The sequence below is a fragment of the Fistularia commersonii genome, chromosome 30 (genome assembly GCF_037954325.1).
Source record: "Fistularia commersonii isolate RoL2024-O1a breed Wild chromosome 30, RoL_Fcom_v1.0, whole genome shotgun sequence".
In the NCBI taxonomy this organism is placed as follows: Eukaryota; Metazoa; Chordata; class Actinopteri; order Syngnathiformes; family Fistulariidae; genus Fistularia; species Fistularia commersonii.
Window position 1 is genome coordinate 6902309 of NC_141313.1, and position 22296 is coordinate 6924604.

General features: G+C 41.4%; 2 protein-coding genes across 2 annotated transcripts; one reads left to right on the forward strand and one right to left on the reverse strand.

Moving 5' to 3' along the window:
- Positions 1-728: 728 nt before the first annotated feature.
- On the forward strand, positions 729-14011 carry kat2b (K(lysine) acetyltransferase 2B). The gene is made up of 18 exons (XM_086177991.1): positions 729-1048; positions 2644-2770; positions 2852-2997; positions 4546-4632; positions 4735-4916; positions 5616-5807; positions 5959-6062; positions 6191-6316; positions 7956-8089; positions 9018-9226; positions 9311-9437; positions 9515-9625; positions 9990-10133; positions 10240-10354; positions 10501-10531; positions 10726-10789; positions 10873-10957; positions 12588-14011. Exons 1-18 carry the CDS (start codon positions 848-850, stop codon positions 12779-12781), a joined length of 2379 nt encoding a protein of 792 aa, XP_086034117.1. The 5' UTR covers positions 729-847; the 3' UTR covers positions 12782-14011.
- On the reverse strand, positions 13439-20936 carry sgo1 (shugoshin 1). Its single transcript, XM_086177992.1, has 8 exons — positions 20849-20936; positions 20568-20714; positions 20235-20443; positions 19049-19101; positions 18904-18968; positions 17324-18178; positions 15031-15220; positions 13439-14945 (listed from the first exon to the last, which is right to left on the reverse strand). The coding sequence occupies exons 2-8, from the start codon at positions 20710-20712 to the stop codon at positions 14792-14794; spliced, it is 1671 nt and encodes a 556-aa protein (XP_086034118.1). The 5' UTR covers positions 20713-20714; positions 20849-20936; the 3' UTR covers positions 13439-14791.
- Between the last annotated feature and the right edge of the window lie 1360 nt (positions 20937-22296).

The following is a 22296-nucleotide window of genomic DNA, read 5'->3' on the forward strand; positions in this document are numbered from 1 at the left end:
GAAGCAGATAATGTACTGTGGTGACCTTAGAGGGGAGAACACTAAAGACAAAGACGATCTAGCTAATGGAAACTCACAGGAGTAGTGTTACATAACTCACTAACATGCATTCACCCTGTGTTAACCTGCAAGCATCGAATTTTTTCATGTAACCTGAAAAAAAACTCAGTACTTTTGATTCCCATTGTAGTGCTCTCTTCTGGTAGCGGGCAAGTATTACAATAACAAACCTCAGGAAACGGGTTATTGAAAAACTAGTCTGCTGGGTACGACCTCAAGTTTTCCAAATAGAGTGAACATGACTGCAATGTGACAAATTGTTCTTCAGGGGCCATTTCAGAAAAATTAGGTTGGGGGTGGGGGGGAGAATAACTGCAACCTAACTAAAATCTAACCCACTTGTGGATTCTGGCCCAGAAAAAAGATTGCCATATTTGCTGAACCCAATGTTACATTTTGCATCAGATTGTGTTAAAAAAAAACACTTCTGCATCGACCATTCATCTCTCAGCCGCCCGAGCATGACATGAATCCCCGGGGGCCCAGCGGCCCCCCACCCCGCAGGCGTTGGAGGGGGGTTGGAGGAGCAGCACACGTGAAACGCCTGTTGACCTTGAAATTTGGCTGGAAACGGTCGCATTCAGTGACCTCGTCGCTTCGCCTCGCCGAATCGCGGAGGAATTGGCCCGTCCCGTCTGGGTCCCCTAGCGGAGGAAAATGGCCCTACAGTGACAAATTGAAAGTAATGATGAGCGCCATGTCTGATCCTCCGCTGGTGGAATAGAGCGAGGCGGAGAGCGAGTCCTACGCGGCCGGGGGGAATCCCGTCGGGGTTCCGGTACGAATCATGGCCGACAGCGCGGGGATCCAGCAAGGATCTCCGGCCATCGGGGCTGCGGGCTCGGTTCCGGCCGCTCCCGGGGCCGGGGGTATGGAGAGCTCCGGCGCCGCTGGAGGATCCGCACGAATCGCCGTGAAGAAGGCGCAACTCCGCTCCTCACCGCGGCCGAAGAAACTGGAAAAACTCGGAGTGTATTCATCCTGCAAAGTATGCCAGATTTGTTGCATTGGGACTTTTTTGAACAACTGTTCGGCGAATTATTCCTTATAAATAATACTGAATGCGCTTGCTTGCAATAGTTTACAAAATGCAAGCGCAGCAAAGGAAGCCATTGCCGCACTTCGTTTTTTTTTCCCCATTTTGCATACAAATACCAGTAAGTGGGGGGAAAAGCTTTGAAAATGTAGTTATCTACTTTGTTATTACTGCATGCATTTAAAACAGAGGCCTTCCAGCTGCAAGCGGACCATTATGTTATACTCTTACTATGTTTCTGTCTAGGTGGGGGGTTGGTGTAAACATTGGCTCGGCTGCTGAGAATAGCTGGCTGTGTGCAGCGGGGCTGCAGCCCTGCGTGCACGTTCGTGCGCGTCCGCGTTCGCCGCGAGACATTTCTGCGTGTCCGCGCCGTCTGTCAACGCACGGCGGTAAACGGGGTGAATTTTATTGGGTTTATGCGGAGTGTCATCCGCAGAGAGGGACAAGGTCTTTGTTTTGACAGGGTGACAGCTGCTGGAGGGGCGGAGTTTGTTGTTGTTTCATTGCGCATGCTCAGTAGGGCGACTCCAGCTGACGGTGACGGGCTGCCGCCCCCTCCCCCTCCCCCTCCTGGTTCTGATCAGGGACGTGTTTTACCCAACTGCATATGTGTCTGGAGGGGGGTTTCAAATATAAAGAAGCACAGGAGTTGTTTAAATGAACTGTTTAATTAGATTCGTTACTAATTGATTCATAACATCCTCTCATTTGTGTCACGGCCTACAATAACTGATGAATACATCAATATTTATCATGAGCATAATTATTATTGAAAGAAGTTTGCCAATTTGTCAATTTTAATAACAATTTTAATAACATACCTGCTGATCACAGCTGGTATGTATATTACTGGGGGGTGTTAACTAACTGTTTCCGACTGTTCCAAACAGCCAAATATTAAGATAAGATAGACTATTGATCCCGCAGCGGGGAAATTCGATTGTCACAGCAGCCTTGTAGACAGAAGAGCATGCATATAAAAGATGTCAGTACAAAAGACCGTTTTCAGGATATACAATATAATCCAAAACATAAAGGGGGGGGGTTGTTAAAAAAAGGAAGGCCTTGAGCAGACCAGTGGCTTTGAAAATAACAGTTATCGTAAAAGATTTGTCCTGGGAAACATGTTCATGATGTGAATATAAGTATTGCAGGGATAAAGGTGGTAAAAAATAGAGATGGAGGTAGTCAAGTGGTGCAAAAAAAGTGTTTTGGAATGCTTGTGAGCAGCATCGGCATTGGGCTACGTGCAAGGATAGTCGTGTCAAAGAGTCTGACCCAATGCATGTTTTTAGACTACGGGAGGAAAGTGGAGAACGAGGAGGAAACCCACGCAGACACGGGGAGAAAACGAGTAACTAGTACATTTTGCACAACGACAATTTCAATTTGTGGTACCTTTTAGGTATATTGCTGCTTGTATTCAACTACCTGAAATGAGTGTCAAAGGTGTCAAATGATTTGTCAGTCAGATTTATTTTAATACCAAATTTTACCTTTAAAAATCTTTTTTTACTAATTTTTGTGACCGCATTAATTCACAGGCGGAGGGAGCCTGTAAGTGCAACGGCTGGAAGAGTCAGAACCCTCCTCCAACGCCTCCACGTACCGACCAGCAGTCAAGCACAGTCAACCTGCAGGAGCCCTGTCGGAGCTGCTCTCACACTTTGGGTACGTCCGTAAGCGGCCATTAAACAGTAAAAGCTATTCTATTACAATAGTCTCTCCCTCTGTTACGCCTCTCTCCTCCAGGTGATCATGTGACACATCTAGAAAATGTTTCTGAGGAGGAAATGAACAGACTCTTGGGAATCGTCTTGGATGTGGAATATCTTTACACATGTGTCCACAAAGAGGAAGATGCTGACACAAAACAGGTCTACTTTTCCCTCTTCAAAGTAAGTGTTTGCTTACGGTCAAAGCGTAGGAACAATAAACAGGGTGACTTTATCATTAACATTCTTTGCCTGGCATTAAGGTTGTTGGATGTAGTGACTGGTAATTATATAGGTGAAGATAGAAGAGCCTCACCGCAACTCTCTTGAAGAAAAAAAATCCTTGTATCCTACATTTCTTGAATTTTGGTTCTCAAGCTTCACCACCAGGCCTTCACCGCTTCCATGCTTGGAGATGAGTCCGCTCCAGTTGCTATAAAATAATTGGAAAAGAAGAAATCATTTTGTGATGATTTGTTTTTCTGTATTCATTTAAGTGCAATATAAATGTCTGTAAAACTACAGGCACTAGAATGTGATATACAACTCAACTGTCCACCTCTCCATCAGCCCCCTGCCATCATGAGACATTTCTTTCTGCACAGTTTTGTTTGACATCTGCATCGTAAATTCTTTAGGACTGTCCGCGGCTGCTCTGCCGGGCAGCCGGCCAGCTTCAGCCATGAGACGGCGTAAACAATAAGACCATGGAGTCGCTGTGCAAAAGCAATCAGCAGCAAATGTATGAAAAGCCACCAGTGAAAACAGAGCAGAACTGTCTCTCTTCCTACTTGTTTGGATAATACGCCGCTAATATGGGTTATTATTAGTTACAAATGTAAACAACTTGAACGAAAGCAACAAGGAAACAAGCAGAGGCCAACTAAAACAAGTGTTCCAGTTTGACTCATTCGGGTCACTGGCGGCAGTGTTGGGCTGTTTGAAAAAGAACTTGCCCTGTGTTCTAGTCTATGGTGTGTGTGTGTGTGCGCACTTTTGTCAGTTGCTTTGTGGTAAAATGAACAGATTGTTGATTCATAGCAAAGGCGCTAAGGTTTGTTTAGTCTCTTGATATAGTCTATAATTGGGTTTTTACAAAACTGTATTGCAAATGAGCATATATTAACAATATTCTTAGCAAATAACTAGGTCCAAAAAGGCAAAGGAACAACAAGTAACATTATCAAATAAATGGTAGATGTGTGACTTTTCTCCATTTGTTTCTTGGATTTGTTCAGGATGTATGAGTTTAGTTGTTGCTCCTCATAAGGTTTTAATTTGTGTCTCGTTTTTTACACCACCAATGGAAATGTGACCTGTTTTCTGTTTGTCATAGCTTTTTGCCTGGAGATGCTTCCCTTTAACCTTTCATTGGCACTACAACGTTTCCACCTCCTCCCAACACATTTCTGTTCTATTTTGAAGTTCAATGTCGCAAATTGGAAATCCACATGAAAACAGTTGAAAAAAGCCAAATCCAAAAAATACCATCTTTTCTCCGTGATTGAGATTGATTTCCTCCCAGGTCTGTGACATTAACCAATTTAATCAACATTTAAACAAAAACAGTGAAGACGGACATTAAACCAAAGATCACTATGTCCCTCTTCCTGCCTCTTTAAATGCTTGGATGAAATGACTAAGGATTAGATTATTTGTTTAATAGGAGTCTTATACCATGTTGTAATGCTTAAGAATGACAAAATTGGCCCGGTTTGGCTTCTCTTTCAGCTCCTAAGGAAATCCATTCTACAGATGGGTAAACCTATGTTAGAAGCACAAGAGAGTCCGCCATTTGAAAAACCCAGCATCGAACAGGTAACCGTGATGCATTTGTGTACATCAATTGAGAAAAGAGAAATATTTCAGCAATGTCTTACATCTGCATCCATTTTCTCTCTCCCTGTTTGTCCATCACAGGGGGTTAACAATTTTGTCCAGTACAAATTTAGCCATCTGCCAACTAAAGAACGTCAAACCATAATGGAGTTGGCCAAGATGTTCTTGAACCAGATTAACTACTGGCAGTTGGAAACCCCCTCGCAAAGACGCCAACGGGTGCCAAATGACGACACAGCTGGATACAAAGCTAACTACACCAGGTTGCGACACGAGTGGGGTTTCTATCCAACTCTTTTATCTGCATTTTAGATTTATGTATAATGAAACTTTAACCAAACCGCTAAAACATTTGATGGGGAAAATTATTTAAATTGCTCTTTAAGACACTGGAAACAATCCCCCAAACTATTGATCTCTCCATTATGTACACTGCTTGCCCTACACACAGAATTGTTGGGTGCTGGAGCCGGTCTTGGCTTACACCGAGCGAGAGGCAGCCGGTCAACAGTCAATCATTTTACAAAGATGGGCAATCATTTACACTCACACTCACAAGCAGTTTAGATGCTCTTCGTTGACCTGAGAAAAAAAGGCTTTTGGTCTGTGGAAGGAAACTGGAGGAGCCAGAGGGGAACCCCACACAGAGAGGTCCCAGCTGGACCACAAGCTCATATATATATATATAGAGAGAGAGAGAGAGAGAGAGAACAATGGGAAAAGATAAGCAATGTTTTACTACCTGTTGACCGATGAAAAGACTGCAGTGTTCTTTGAATGAATCAACAAACATTAGTAAAAGAGATCTTGGACTGTAAACAGCATGCTGTCATTTCACCTAATTAGATCATCTGCATACATGCGCACTATTCCCCTGTCACGTTAATGTCGCCTAACTTTTGGCCGAGACACCCACGGCACAGCAGTCAACTAAATGGTCTTCCCTGATGTGCTTCTTGCAGATGGCTTTGCTACTGCAACGTACCTCAGTTCTGTGACAGTCTCCCGCGGTACGAGACCACCCAGATCTTTGGCCGCACACTGTTGCGCTCAGTGTTCACTGTGATGAGGAAGCAGTTGCTGGAGCAGGCCAGGCAGGAGAAGGACAAGCTGCCACCGGAGAAACGCACACTAATTCTCACACACTTTCCCAAGTGAGAGTCACAACAATACAGATAGTCATGCATTTGGACCGCCGGACACATTTTTCATGAATACACTGAGACGGAGATGGACTTGTCGACTCGATCATTCACCGTGAATCTTTTTCAAATACTGTTTTTTTTTGTGTTTTCTTTGGCTCAGGTTCTTGTCCATGTTGGAGGAGGAGGTTTATAGCCACAGTTCTCCAATCTGGAGCCAAGACTTCTTGGCAGCAGGCTCAGGGGGGCAAATTCCGATCCACACAGGTAGCTCCCCCCTCACCCCCCCCCTCACACACACATATGCACACACTCTTTTCAATCCATGGTTAACCATGTCTTCTATTATTCTCTGTCCTTTTGCTACTTTAACTGTATTATCTCTAATTCTGTAGTAATCAGTGCACCCCCTGTGGCCAGGCCATTATACTACAGCATCAGTTCAGTGTCGGCAGACCCATCCAGCTGCGGCAGTGTCAGTCCCACCAGGAAAACAGCCACTGTACTTGAACCAAATCCAGGTATTACAGTAAAACCTATAATTACTCCAAGTTTACAATGATGGTGCGCTGTAACATAATGTCTGGCAGTAAACTGTGAAGAACGGGTGGAACGTACCAACCGCACTTATGGCTTGTTACAACCCCATATTGGTGGAAGTGTAGCCTTCCAGAGAGTAAACATAAGATACTCCTTGAGTAATGAAAGATTTACCATCATGCATACAAAACTAGTATAGCTCGCCCTAGCCAGCTGACTTTAAATCGTATGTTAATGATTTGTTTGGATCTTGCTGGTTGAGAAATGTGTCAGCCAAAACCAAAAGAGTTTGGAAACACTCAGTTTGAATAATTATACAGCTTTGAGCTTTAACCTTGAAAAGCAGAATCTGAACAGCATAATTTAAATGAGTTAATTAGAAGATCTCAGACGAGGGAACTCAAGTCACAAATTGGATGGTTATAGACTCCAGACAAAATGATACATGCCTCACTCCTGAACTTTGACTTGTAATTATCATGACTAAGGTGGAGTTGTAACTCAGTTTATTTATACTTTTATCTTGACTGCTGTCAATTTTTCTTGCGATTGATTATGTTAGATGTTTGCTCTGTTGAACACAGGAGCCGTTGTCTATCTGGTCATGTTGATTCTCTGGGGTGTCGCAAACGAACGACTTATCAGTTCTGCCCCCCGCCGCACAAGAAAGAATGCATTATCTAACGGAGCAGTTGGATAATTAGCGGTGACAAAACCGTTACTTCACACTCTTCACTTTCCAATAAGTGAAAAAGAATAAATGTAATTTTATAGATAATCGCATACTTGCGAAGTTCTGCAGGACTGTTGCTGAAGCACAAAAAAGGCAGTCACATTATGTTTTTGAATGATTATTCAGATATAAGAATAGGAAAAAGGGTTTTGCCCAATTAGTCATTTTGTAGCATACACACGATTAGACATACTCTCAGCTGTATTTTTTTTTTTAAACCGTCAATGTTTGTCATATCCAATAACCATGTAATGAATCTTTGTCTTTCTTAATTATTTATCCATATGATGCTCAAACCAATTTATCTCCGTTTTGCATCAGCAATGGAACAGGCAGTGTGAGGGGACAACGTGTTTTTGTAATTACTTTCATTTCCAGAGGGGTGAGAGAAAATTCTGCATGATGGCTGTAGCTGCGGCAGCTTGAAGAGAAATCAAAGATGGGGGCTGGGGCTCATGTTTTCTTCAGATGTAGTCATCTGCTCAGGTTTTTGTACTTCAAATAGATACCACGGCCCAAAGTATAAAATCAGAAAGATACATAGAAAATGTCTTGCAAAGAGGTTACTTACTTTGACAGACGGCCCAAAGGACAGGGTGCCCGTGCACGTGCCTGGACGACCTCACAGCCCAACTCGTCATGTTTCACTTCAGTAGAACTAAACACTGACCACCCATTGGAAAGGAATCTGTGAATCCGCTCTCTCTTTTTGCAGTGACCGGGTGTTTGGGTCAGTAAAGGGAAAATGAATGAAATCACATTATAAGACTGTACAATTGAAATCAAGATGACTCTTTTCAGGTGGACTTCAGAGATTTAGAATGAACAAACAATTGTTAACAGACACGTAACGGTCATACAATTATTGCTCTGTCTGCTTTTGGCAGTCGGCGAGAAGCGTAAACTATCTGAGCCCCTTCCCCACGAGGAAAACAAGAGACCCAGGGTAGTGGGTGACATCCCCATCGACCTTATCAGTGAAGTCATGGCAACAATCACCGACCCCGCTGCCATTCCAGAGGTAACAAGAAAGTGCAGAAACCCAGTGCAAAATATTCCCAGCTTTGTCCCATTACATTTAAGAGGTGAATTAAGACTGAAAATATTGTACTGTAATTTCCGGACTATAAGCCGCTATTTTTTTCACACACTTTGAACACTGCGGCTTAAACAATGATGCGGCATTTGGCCTCGTCGCATCGGACCTATGAAATTACCTTGAAATTCTGAGGCTATTCGATTCCAACACTGAAGAAGACAACTTTATAAGTTTTAGTGGGGAGGAAGACGACGAAGATAGTGATCAGCTGGAGTAGGACAAAGCGGGGATAGAAAATGGATGGATGGATGGATGGATGGATGGATGGATGGACTTTTCCTTGTGTTATTTATTATTAATCTTTTTTCATCAGACGTGTTACAGGCACTGTTCAGAAAAAAAGCATTTCCAATACATATTTGTGGATGTTACCGGTATGTATTTAATTAAAGGTTTAAAAAAAATGTTTCTGTGTAACATCTTTCTGTGTAAATATCTCATGTTACAACGCAGACACCTGCGGCTTATAGACAAGTGCAGCCTATAAATGTACACATATATACATTTTTTTTTTTTTTTTTTTTTTTTAGCCACTGCCGTTTGTATTCAGGTGCGCTCAATAGTCCGGAAATATATGGTATTCATTTGTGAGAAACTAATATTTAGTTAAACATTTAAATAACAACCTTTCCCTTTAATTCACTCGAAATGGACTGGAATTAGAAGCAAATTCACTCCATATTAAAAAATATATATCATAAAGGTCAGATTTAAGACGAATTTGAGACATGTGCAAGTAGTCCATTCAAACTAGGTTGTGAAGACCTCGGTCAAGTTACTTTTCCTGATGGAGAAATTGTTCTAAAGGACTAAACTGATAGCAATTGAATGGCTTCCAAATTCTGTGCAGACGAGTCTGCTGTCAGCCCATTCCGCTCGCGATGAAGCTGCTCGTCTGGAGGAGCGAAGGGGAGTGATTGAATTCCACGTCATCGGTAATTCCTTAAACCAGAAGCCCAACAAGAGGATCTTGATGTGGCTTGTGGGACTGCAGAATGTCTTCTCCCATCAGCTTCCCCGAATGCCCAAGGAGTATATCACCCGCCTGGTGTTTGATCCGTGAGTGCACGTCAGCCTAGTCCTGTGCCCTCAGAGAGAGGGTAACCTAAAATTTACGTCTTGTTTTGTTTGCGTCAATCGCAGGAAGCACAAGACCCTGTCGCTCATCAAGGACGGCCGTGTGATCGGAGGGATCTGCTTTCGAATGTTTCCATCGCAAGGCTTCACAGAAATCGTCTTCTGCGCTGTCACCTCCAACGAGCAGGTCAAGGTAAGAGCATGCCGGCATGTCGTCATAAGGCCAAATAGTTTTAATATTCCTAATCTTTTTCGGTTTTGTGGCTGCAGGGTTATGGAACCCATCTGATGAACCACCTGAAGGAGTACCACATTAAGCACGAAATCCTAAACTTCCTCACTTATGCTGATGAGTACGCGATTGGCTACTTCAAGAAACAGGTAATATGTCTGACTTCTCACTTGGCCTCCCGTGCTCAGGTTACCGCAGGTGCCACCGGTCTAGTCAACTGAGTGGATAACAGATCAGTCAAGCCAAAATGAAAAGCCTCTTTCCCACTTGCGGTCATTTCTCAAGAAATTGCAACCCATTTTTGGCTTCATAATGCAGTTTATCACATTTTGAATCATACTACAGTGCCTATATTCATTGTGTCAGGATGCAAACGCGTTATCGTTATTGCTTCCTAGAATGACCTGTGGAAACAAATATCGAAATCTTAAAAAAGTGAAACACAGAGGTGATTTCAGCAAATCTTGTTTTCTGGTGACCTTAACAGTGACCTTGTCTAATGATGTTGGCTAGGGTTTCTCAAAGGACATCAAGGTTCCCAAGGCCAAATATGTGGGCTACATCAAGGATTACGAGGGAGCCACACTCATGGGCTGTGAACTGAACCCGAGCATCCCCTACACTGAGTTCTCTGTTATTATCAAGAAACAGAAAGAGGTGCGTGTTTGAATTAAAAGCCCATTGTTAACAAAAAAAATGCCGTCCCTAAGTGTCCGTCCCTCAACCCGATGTATTACAATCCATTCTCATTTCTTTTCTTCAGATCATCAAGAAACTGATCGAGAGGAAGCAAGCTCAGATCAGAAAAGTGTATCCAGGCCTTTCCTGTTTTAAGGAAGGAGTGCGGCAGATCCCTATCGAGAGCATTCCGGGCATACGTATGTCACCCCGCCTCCACGTCTCTATGTCTGTCTACCGCTCTCATACATGTATACACATATATATATATATATCTATATATACATATATATATTAGCATTTTTAGTATCAACAAATATACATTTTAGCTTCTTTACATCCTCAGGTGAAACGGGCTGGAAGCCAGTAGGAAAAGGGTATGTAACAGTCTGTTTATATGAATGAATTTGTACATTTTGCCTCACCGAGTCAAACCAATATTGAAATGAGTAAACTAGACTTGTCAAAGACCCAAAAAAAAACAGCATCTGAGAAAAATGGTAAATGGCTTTACCTGTATATCCCTGACCATCGTTTCACAGTATGCTCTTCGATATTTCTGTTTCTCCAGGAAGGAAATGAAGGACCCTGATCAACTGTACAGCACTCTGAAGGCCATCCTGCAACATGTGAAAGTGAGGGACAGACTCATTCTGTATGCACAAACCTGCCCTCAATTACACATTCTGAATTGTAACATGAGGCGTTTGTGTCTCAGAATCACCAGAACGCGTGGCCTTTCATGGAACCTGTGAAGAAAACAGAAGCACCTGGTTATTACCAAGTCATCCGATTTCCCATGGGTGGGTATGCGCCTCAATTTTTCCGCAAGGCAATGTAAGATTTAAAGAGATGGTGTGTAAGTTCTGTAACAGGGTTGTGTCAGGAAAGCAGCTTCAGTAAAACCGCTGTTACTTAGGAGGCAGTGGTGAGTCATTCTGCTAAGAAGCAGCTACAGATGCTAGATCAGGTGTGGGCAATTGTTTTGGCTGTCGGCCCACATTTCTTTTTCAATTTTTATGCACAGGCCAACTAGGTATCATGGAAATTGAACAAAATGAAAATTGAAATCTAAATATTTACATTTTTTGGCATTTTATTTCAACTTTAAGATCGTTAATGATCATAGAAATGTACCGACATTATTTGGTATGTACTCATCCATACAAAATTGAACAAAAGGAAAAAATAAGGAGTTTCTAAATTCAATATTGATTGAAAATATTTATTAAAATATTCAAAGAAAATTGTTTGGCGGGCCGGATAAAAAAGCAAAACGGGCCGGATGTGGCCCGCAGGCCGTAAAATGCCCGGGTCTGTGCTAGATGGAGATCAATTGTCCCTTAATCAGAAGCATAGAGGCGTCTGATTATTTTGGCTTGGATCCCGAGGTCAATTGGGTTTGAACTTCACTCAGTGAACAAGCATTTTTAAACATTTGTTGGGAAACAAGCACCACATCTTGTATGTCTCTTTAAATAGGAAATGCTGGTTTCTTGACATGCAGATTTTAAGCTCAAGATGGGATTTAATTCAATTTCTCTCCACGATGCAAAGTTCTCTTGGTTTGCACATTTGGCAATCGTAAAAATGGGAAATAAAGTAAATATTAAACAAAACAATTAAACTGTTGTGTTCCATTCCCCAAATGTACCACAGTATAATAAACCATTCATCAGTAAGTCTACAGTTGATAATTACATTCTTGAAGTGTCAGTGAGCCAAAACAATGCAAAATGCACATATATTAAAATGTGATAATATCATAAGACTTCTGTGAACCTTTGATCACCACAAGTAATTCTCAGATCAAGTTGCAGTCACTGATACAATCTGCATTAAAAGATATATATATAGAGGGGTCTGTGAGACAGTTCAGCTTGCGAACGACCACAGCGCTGCGGTAAAAAGATCCCCCCCCCCGAACAAAACAACATCCCGTCTGTGTTTCACATACAAGTCAGAGTGGTTCTTCCCTTGTCACGTACACAATTTATCTTTAAAATTTAAAACAGATCCTGAAGCACTTTGGTGAAAATAAAGAGACAAAGAAAATTTTCAGATTGATTTCCCAGTAATGTAGATTTTGTACATACTGCAGGATATGACTTTGGGCTCATATTCAGGTTGAGGGATTTTATTCATGCTAAAAAGAGTATGTCAGACAGCACATTCATGACCCTTGTCTTACGTCAGATTTAAACTATCATTTTAGCTAAAATGATGCAAAGAGAAACAATTTTTTTTTATTTTGACAAAAGCAAATTAATGCCCCGCTATCGTATCGAAAAAAAAAAAGGCCAAATATGATCCTGGAATGGAGCATTTTTCAGAATAAATGTTCAAGGTGAGGTTTTCTGTTCCTTTTTGAGAAAAGCTCTTCAAGCTGTAAACTAATAATCAAATCACTATTTCCCCATGCCTTCCATGCAGACCTCAAGACAATGAGCGAGCGTCTGAAGAGCAGGTACTACACGACGCGGAAGTTGTTCATGGCTGACATGCAGCGCATCTTCACCAACTGTCGTGAATACAATCCCCCGGAGAGCGAATACTACAAATGTGCCAACTTACTGGAGAAGTTCTTCTACACTAAGATCAAAGAAGCCGGCCTCATTGAGAAGTAGCTGGCGCACTACTTCCTACTTTGCAGAAGAGCGAAGTTGGGTTTGGAAGGGTCATATAAAAAACAGCCAATTTAAGAACAGGACTACTGATTCCGGAGCAGTGGAGTTTCCAAAATGTCTTAATGTAAAAGGCACACAATCAGATCTGCGCTCCTTTAATATTCGATGCATGCTGGCTCAGTTCCTGAACTCTGACTGACTGATACACTGAAAGTTAGGCCACACAGGCCGCAACGATCTGAGAGAAGACACGTTACATCTTTGCATTCATCACATATCTCCGCATCCCAGAGTGAGAGAGGACAGTGAACGCAACATGTTGTGACACAAGGTTCCTCAACGTGGGAAGCCTCCGTCTTTTCATTGCGTTTGACACAGACAGGCAAGTTCAAATGACAGCTGATTGGAGATTCACCGCACACCTTACTTCTTCCCCGCCCCACCCCCGCCTCCCGGTCGACTCAGGAAGAGACGTCATGGGCTGAAATCATATCGACACAACATAAAGTCATTCGTACGCAATGGTGTCCTGTGAGGAATGTGACCGGGCGATCGAGTTATCAATTTTCTTTTCCACGTCAAATGCTGTTGAAGGGTTTAGAATTGTGATGAGTTCATCCTGCCAAAAGAGGAATACTTACTTCAGATGTGTTCAGATTATAATTATTTTACATAACTCATACCCGCTCTATATTTTCATGTGTAAATAACATATATTTTCTGTTTCAGAACTTAAAGAAAACAAAACAAACAAACAAAAAAAAAAAACAATCTCAATAAACCCCATAGGGGAGTTTGACTATCAAAAGGCGCTTTTATTTTTCCAAGTATTTGTTAACACAAATAAGAGCATCTTCTTTTCTCAGAATTCGTTTTACATATAAATTCCTGCTGTTGACTAAGGACTAATTTAATTTTCTAGAGATTATTATTTATGTTCTGTAATTTTAAAGAAATATGCTTAAGACAAGGTCTTAATTTATTTTTTTTTCCTTTTTATTTTTGTCCTGCAAACGGAGATTGATAACTTTATACTTTGGAGATAAACGAAGATTGTGCAATACGGTGTAGTTTTGCTGTTTTGTAAAAAGGTGTTTGTACTTTTCAAACTTTAGGAAAATACATTTTGTAAGATGTCTGAAAAAGTTATTTCATGCTCTTTGTACAATTGGTTTAAATGACACAGTATTAGCCTTATTTTATAGACTGAATAAATCCGAAGTCGGGTTGAAGGAGTGTGTCTGCTTGTGTGTAAGCCAAAAGGACATCAAATGCACCAAAGCAAATCTATGAAAATTCAAATGATGCCTGAAGTATAATTCATATATAAATTTATATGTATTTTTGGCTGATTATTAAATTCATAAGAAACATGCAAATGTATCAGGGACAATTTTGAAAAAATTGAAAAAAAAAAAAAGGCAGTCGAAATACTTTTTTGTGTATAGTAGGCCAAAAATAGTGCTGCTATTTTTGCGGACTTTAATGTAAAAGGATTATTATTCTTTGTACACTGATTACGAATTTTGCACTGGTACTAATCTAGGCTTCTTAGCAATAGATTTTATGTTATATTGTGTTAAATGACAATGAACAGCCAAATACGCAAAAAAAAAAAAAAAAAAAGTTTCCCCTTCATACGCACATATGAAACCAGATTAAACAAGGGGTTCATGTGTTTTGATAAGAGTAAGGAACGATACGCGCTAAAGGACCAGTATTTAGAATTAAATGGATGACTTAACACAATGTGGTTTTATTCTGAAATGGGCTAACGTTACATGTTCACATTTACATTAAGAAGACATAAAGGAGATGGAAGGGGATAGATAAAGCGTTGTAGAAGAACTAACAAAAGTATCTAAAAAGACATAATCTCGAGACAATCGCTTATTTTTCTTCAAAAATATAACAATGACAAAATAAATGGATGTCACGCAAAATAATCGCCTCTTGACATTCGGACAAAACAAAAAAAAAAAAAAAAAAAACGACTACACCAGACTAGATTTAGCGACACCCAACAAATGACTCATTGTATTTCTCGAATGTCAGTTGGCTGGAGCTCCGTGATCTCTTCACCGACCTCCTTCCAGACTTACTTTTGAATATGGGCGAGCGGAGAAATTGCATGTCTGTATGTTTGTCTCCTCGCCTAAGTTTCCTGTCGAGACATCAAACTGTCAGACACTTATACAGTGAGACCCCCCCGCAAAAAGTCACATTGCTCAGTGACTTTGACAACTCACGTGCTTAGAGAGGGTTCCTTGTAGTCCACCACCATAGTGCAGCGTCGCTTGCGTGCAGGAACCGGAGAGGAGCATCGGGAATCAGAGGGGTGGGAACCCATGCGGGGGAATTTGTGAAAGGCTGCGGGGGACAGATTATTGACATCACACAGACTCAAGCCCCGCCCTGCTCTCCTCACACCAAGCCCACCTGGAAAAATGTGAGGATAGGGGGGATCCAAAGGAGGGGAAAGACAGGGGAGAGAAAGAGAGAAATTGTTTCCCAGATCAAATCATCCCAGAGATGAAGTGTCTTGATATTTGTGTGTGTGTGTGTGTGTGTGTGTGTGTGTGTTTGTGTGTGTGTGGGTGTACGCGCACCAGTGAACAGCTTGAAAACTAAGTGCAGTGAAACCACAGCCTGGTGGAGTGAATACACAGTAAAATGAAGCATGATGGAAGGTATGTCAACAGCAAAATCATATTGCAGCATTAAAGGGTGTATGTACACTTGGAAAATGTAACTTGAAAAGTGTAATTTAACACTTTTGGAGATCAGATTTTTACACCTAAATGCACTTACTCACCCCTATCAATGTACTGCAAACATGCAAATATCACAGTGAAACAGTCAAACAGTGGAATGTAATGAACTTGTAAGTGACTGCTGTCGACAACTTATTAGGATACTGCGATAAAAAGGCCAGCATCCCGAAGATGAAAATAAAATGTCTTATTACCGGTAATCAAAAAACAGGAAAAACTAAAACATTTATATTTGAAATGTTGGACTGGAACATAGAAATACTTATAACCTATGTTCAAACTCCGTTAGTTACTTTAAGCAACAATTCATACTCTGGAGACATTTTACTTTGAGAGTCCGTTGAGAAAGGTCAGATGAAGAATTAGATTTTGGATATGGGACCCCCAAGGCGGTAAGATCACCAGACATATTTAAAACTAGGCAGTAAATGTTGACGTTTGAGATCGGACACGATATTGACAAGAAGCGTTTTTTTTAGAAACTTTTCAGAACCAACAGTTAAAGAATCGACAGGGAAACATAGGGCTAAAAATTGTCGACGACACCAGGTGAAGTTCACTCAGACAAGCATCTGAATATCCCAACCCAATCTTTGTAAAGTCAAAACACATCCGCGACTTGCGAGAACTACTAATGAGGCCAGATATGGTATCAATATATCAACATACATTCAATTCTGGGATATCATATTTTGATTTTGATAAATATTCTTCAATAAATAGTTTTGCCAGATGCAGATCATTGACTAGAAGCATCTTGTTTTTTGTCCCCCCTCCGTCACTTTGATTCATTAAATATATAATGAATCAAAGTATATATAATGAATCAAGTGTGTCTGTGTGTGAGAAAAATATTGTGAACAAGTGAACATGAGAATTCAGACAGAAATTATGTAAGGGAAATCTGCAAGTAGAATTTAACTAATTCTCTTTATCAGATTCTTATTAAGCAAGTAACATAATATTGAAATAGAGAACAAATATAATATTGAAATTGAGAACAAGGGGAATTTCTGACTTCTGTAATTTCAGGTCATTATCAGGAGGTAGAGCAATTGTCTTTGGAACCGAACATTCCTGGTTCGATTCCCGGCTCCTCCTAGTTTGTCGAAGTTTTGTTGAGCAAGACACTGAAGCTCTAACTGGTGCTGGTGGACAGGACAGCCCACTGCTCACTGTTCATCCATGATGGGTTAATTGCAGAGCAATTCCCCACGGCGATTAAGAAAAGATAAATGAATTATAATTTTCATTATTATTCTCTCATAAAAACCAATTCTGTGACTGTTCTCTTTATCTCTACAGAGCACATCCACACAAACAGATGGGAAGTTAGGAGGTATTAAACCAACCCTGAGCCGCCGCCGTGTTCCAAATAAAAGTTGGTCCAGTAGCCGACATTGAATATTTTTCAAAGAACTCAATTTTCTGCCAGAAGCAAACTATCCAGTCTATTTTAAAACCTTTCAATCGTTCAGACTGTCTTAGGCACAGCGCCAGTTAACAGTCTGGCAAGTAATAGCCTAAAGAAGCCTGCGGTTCAGTTCCAATTGTGTTTTTTGGTGCCGGCTTGGGCTGGGCTCATTTTACATTTTGACGAAAAATGTGAAAACGCGTTTTATATATATATATATATATATATAAAACGCGTTTTATATATATATATATATATATATATATATATATATATATATATATATATATATATATATATATAAATAATCGATATATGCATCAACAAGGAAAACGGAGGAATCTGAATGCTCACCAGAAATGTTCTGTTTTGAAGGGGTGTTTTCTTTCCCTGTGTCTTCTTTAGACCGCCATCCCCTGCGAGTGGCGATGACTTTTGTGTTGCTCAGAGCCTCCTGTTTCCACAGGGTCTTGGCGGGGATGTAGGGGCTGTCCTCGGTTTCGGAGGAGAGCGAGGACGAGCTGATGTCGTCCTTTGAGCAAACCTCAGGTGAGGCCTTTTGTTGCGAGCATGGAGTCTCTTCACTGGATGCCGCAGCCGACTGAGTCTCCTGGTCCTTGGCCCTGAACGGATTCACGTGGGTCGACTCCTCGCAGTCGAAGTCGAAGATGTCGTTACATCCCAGTGAGGTGTTGAGTTTATTCGCAGCAGCCGGTGGAGCCGCTTTGGCCCGGGTGGCGGACCGATCCCGACTCTTGGAGCGTGCTCTCGGTTTAGGATTCTCCCAAGGTTTCTTTAGCAGAGCGCGCTCTGGTTTGCGGCCTCTATCGGGTTTCCGCGCGGCCTGTTCCGGTTTACTGTTGGACTGATGCTGTGTTCGTTTCTTGCCGGGCTGGTTGCTGCTACTTTTGGATGGAGGCAACCTAGGGGTGGAGCTCTGCGATTCCTCGGTCTCCATGGCATCTTGTATGTCAGGCTCAGCTGCTCGCTGCTCCTTGGTCTCATTACCAGTGTCAGTGTGAGCAGGACTCCCTCTCAAAGCCTCCAAATCCTCGTATACATCTGCCTCATGAAGTGACTGCGGCACTTGTACAAGGTCCGACCTCCTTCGGCTCCTTCTGTCTGCCTGCCTTCGCCTCACATTCACAGTGGATGGCAAGTTTACCAGCTTGTCAGATTCAGACTCTCTATTCTCAGATAACTTGGGGACTGTGAATTGAAGATAAATTGATCAATAAAAATAATAATAATGAACAGGGATTCATTTCTTTCAACAAGACATCCATTTACAAGACAGTATCAGCACGAATCTAGGTGGTAAGAAACCATTATTTTCTCCAGCTAATGTTTTCCCCCCTTAATAAACAAATAATCATATGCTAATTCATTCCTCTTAGGGCAGTTTTTGAGATAATTCATTGCTATTTTCAATGGTGGTCCAACGAATTTTTGAAGAGTTGCCATGCTCTTATATGCAATTCCTAATATCCAAGGCATTTTGAATATGTTAAATTTTCTTACCCACAGTAAATACCGTTATTAATCTCTTTCCAGCGAATTTCTCCCATTCGAAATAAATATAAATATTTAAAACAGTAGACATATTTTTCCCCACAGCACACTTGGCAGTTTCTCAGACCTTCCAAGTTTTTTCCTCAACTGGACACAAGGAGCCCCAAGTGAAGTGACTAACGGTTAGCAGAATACATCTAGTCTGCAGAAGAAGTTGGGTGTAGTAAAAACAAAAATGTCTTTTTTAATGTACTTTGCCAAAAAGATGGTTATCACAGCAGCCTCTTTATTCCACTTGGTAATTGGTAATTTTGCAGTATACATACATACATACATACATACATACACACATATATATATATATATATATATATATATATGGCAATGCAATGAGTCATGAATGCATGAATGCTTGTGGTTACCTGCACAAATTGGTGAGGGTTCACACACATGGAGCTCAGTGATCTTCTCGGTGGTCTGCTTTGCCCTGCAAAATTAGAGGGAACAGATTCATGGTCACAAACCTCTAAACATCACATGTATAATTTCAAGTGATAACAACATTACTCGTGTGACTCCAGATGGGCTTCTTGTTCGATCTGGATGTTTGTAGGTTCTCGCTAAAGGAGGACACAAAGAGGTGACATTAAACAAAAGCACAAAGTCCTTTAGATAGCCTGGGATTAGAAGAGTATAGTACTGTAAAAAACAATTCTGACTCAATGGTTATGATGGCCCTGTACTGTAAAATAACTTAATTAAATCAAATCCACAGCACTTAGTTTCAGAAAGAAGTTTACCAAAGTTGTAAGATTATTTGCAACATAAAGACTCCAAATGTAAGGCTTTTTAAATTATTATTCTTTTTTTGTAATGACTATTTGACAATAATGGTAAAAAAATGGAGATCAAGAAGCTGGAGGATTTCAGGTACTTAGGGTCAACAGTCCAGAGCAACGGAGAGTGCGGAAAAGAGGTGAAGAGACGGGTCCAAGCAGGTTGGAATGGGTGGAGAAAAGTGTCAGGGGTACTATGTGATAGAAGACTATCGGCCAGAATAAAAGGAAAGGTGTACAAGACAGTGGTGAGACCAGCGATGATGTATGGACTAGAAACTGTTACAATGACCAAAAGACAGCAGGCAGAACTAGAGGTTGCAGAGATGAAGATGTTGAGGTTCTCTTTGGGAGTGACCAGGATGGATAGGATCAGGAATGAATCTATCAGAGGGACGGCACATGTTCGATGTTTTTGAGAGAAGGTCAGAGAAGCCAGACTGAGATGGTCTCGAGGAAGACCAAAGAGAAGATTTATGGATGTAGTGAGAGAGGATATGAAAGTAGCTGCTGTGATAGAGGAAGATACAGAGAATAGGGTTAGATGGAGAAAGTTGACTCGCTGTGGCGACCCCTGACGGGAAAAGCCGAAAGAAGAAGAAGAAGACGAAGAAGAAGAAGAAGAAGGTAAAAAAATGCGTATTGTAATTGACTAATTATTATTTATTGTTTCTTAGGGGGGTTCTTGACCCGCCCCAGCAAACATGTGACTGTTTTCCCTCCAAGTCAGATGGAAATCACTAATTTTTATGCAAATAGTAGTTTCTCACAGTGAATCAAAAAGAAATATCAAGAAAAAGAAAAAAAAAAAATGATTTCTGATTTTGTCATTATGCCTTTAAGTGACCATTCACAAATACAAAAAGAAGGATTGTCATGATGATGGTGTGAGTGTGTGTCCAACAGTTCTTACACACCTCTGAGTCACTAGGTGCAGGCACTTCCTGCTCTCTGAGCTTCCTTTTGAGCAGAAGCAGGTGTAGAAAGAGGGCCTGTTGCTCTCTTTTTAGCTGAAGGATCACATCATTGGCCTGCCTTGACTTCTCCTTTTCCGCTTGCAAGGCCAAGGCCAGAGAGTGGTTGTTCATCTGGACCCCCTTCAGGATGGAGTTTGTGGAGGTTGTTGCTGGAGAGGAGGGGCGCATGATGTCCAAACATGGCATGATAACATGAAAATGATAATTTTACAGTTGGTGCATTTTGAGATCGCTCATCAATCAGGAACGTTGGAAGAGGAATAATATCCTTACCACTGCTTTTGTTTACGTGTCGGGATCGTACCCGACTGGGATGTGTAGCACTAGCCAGCCGCTTGTTCCTCTTCTCTTTCATTCTCTCCACAATTTCCTCCCGACTCTGTTGAAAGGTCTTCCTCTGGGCTCTTTCTGTCACCATGGCTTATTATTTGGAGATCGATTAAAAAGTTTAGACGAGAATCCTCTAACAGATCTCTTGAATGCCTGTTGACAGACAAGGTGATCGGTCGACGTGCTAAACTAAAATTAGCAAGAAGTTAACCATCGCTACCAACCTTACTAGCGTCCGTTTCTACAATATAAAAAACCCGTGGTCATATATCAACTCGATATCCAGTTCACGCTGCGATTTTAGCAACAAAAGTGATCCATTTTACCACAAGACATCCGTCTCCTCAAGAATGGAAGTTCGAATTTTGTGACGCGCTCCCTGATTGGTCAGTTCAAATCTACGTCTTAGGAAACGTCACTTCCTGTGAGGACAGTATGCGTTCGCTAGATGGCACTAATGTAAAATACATATTTGTATCAGTCGTCAAATACATTTATAGCTTTATTTTTCTTTGTCAACGCGGTTGTCTTCGTTTTATCCTTAAAGTGTGCCATAAATCTTGTGGCTGATGTGGCATTTACTTTGCTGCCGGATATAAAGTCTCTTGTAAATAATTCATTGTAAGCTTCATGTACTCCTTGTTAATGCATGTGCGCTTCTTTTGTAAATCTATAACCAAAAGAAAAAGAATTTTTGTCAAACACAGCCTTCACAATTAACCGAATACTCTTGTTTATAACTGACTTTTGACAAGCATTTGCGGAGTTCTGGTCCTTGTAAAATTCTGGAGTCTGTAACTAACTAAGGCCACTGTGTACCTCGAAAGCAAATCATTTTTACAAGAAAGTCTATTTTAATTTGACCAGTATGTCATTTTGACATTTCGCTCGAGCCCCGCTGCCCAGCTTCTTATCTAATACACATGCACGCCATAGTGAATCTCTCCAGCTTTTTTTTTCCACCAAATGTTCTATAAATATGAGCTATCCGTCACACAAGTGATGTCTTCCTTGGCACGGAATAAGAATGTAACATCCCTGCAGGGCTCTGGAGCTCAAGAAAACTGAGGCTGAGGATGGCATTTGATAAAGAGGTGTGTTGTCATTGCCACTAAAAGTGAATAACTATAGCACTTTGCCCCAACATTGTGTCAAAGGCATAGCTTCCGGTGAAGTATCCGCCAGATAGGTCTTGTTTTTAATCACAGAAATGTTTATCACAGCTTGTGTTTATGTCACCTAGGTTTTTTTTTCATCTTTGTTACAAACCACTTCAATGGAACTACAAAATCTAGCATCTGCTCTGGACTCTGGAGGGCACGGTAAACTGTAGTGTGTTCTTTGACTGACTTGCGCTATGCCGATGATGTCACGATCTCTGCCGAGTACCTCGCCGTCATCCACGAGGCCGACCGCCCGCTCTCCGAGGAAGCTTCATCGCTCGGCCTCAGCTTTAGCTGGGTAAAGAAAAACATCCCCGTAAGCTGACTTGCTCCCACCTCCAACCACCTTCTGTCTCCGTTGGCAGCAGGAATGTGAAAATAATCCAGGACTTTGTGTACATGGGCTCGAACTTCCTCACAGATTGCTCTTCTGAGGCAGAAATCACCTGCAGCTTGCCAGAGGCACATTTGGGAGGATGTCAAAGGTCTGGCTCAGCACCAAGATTGGC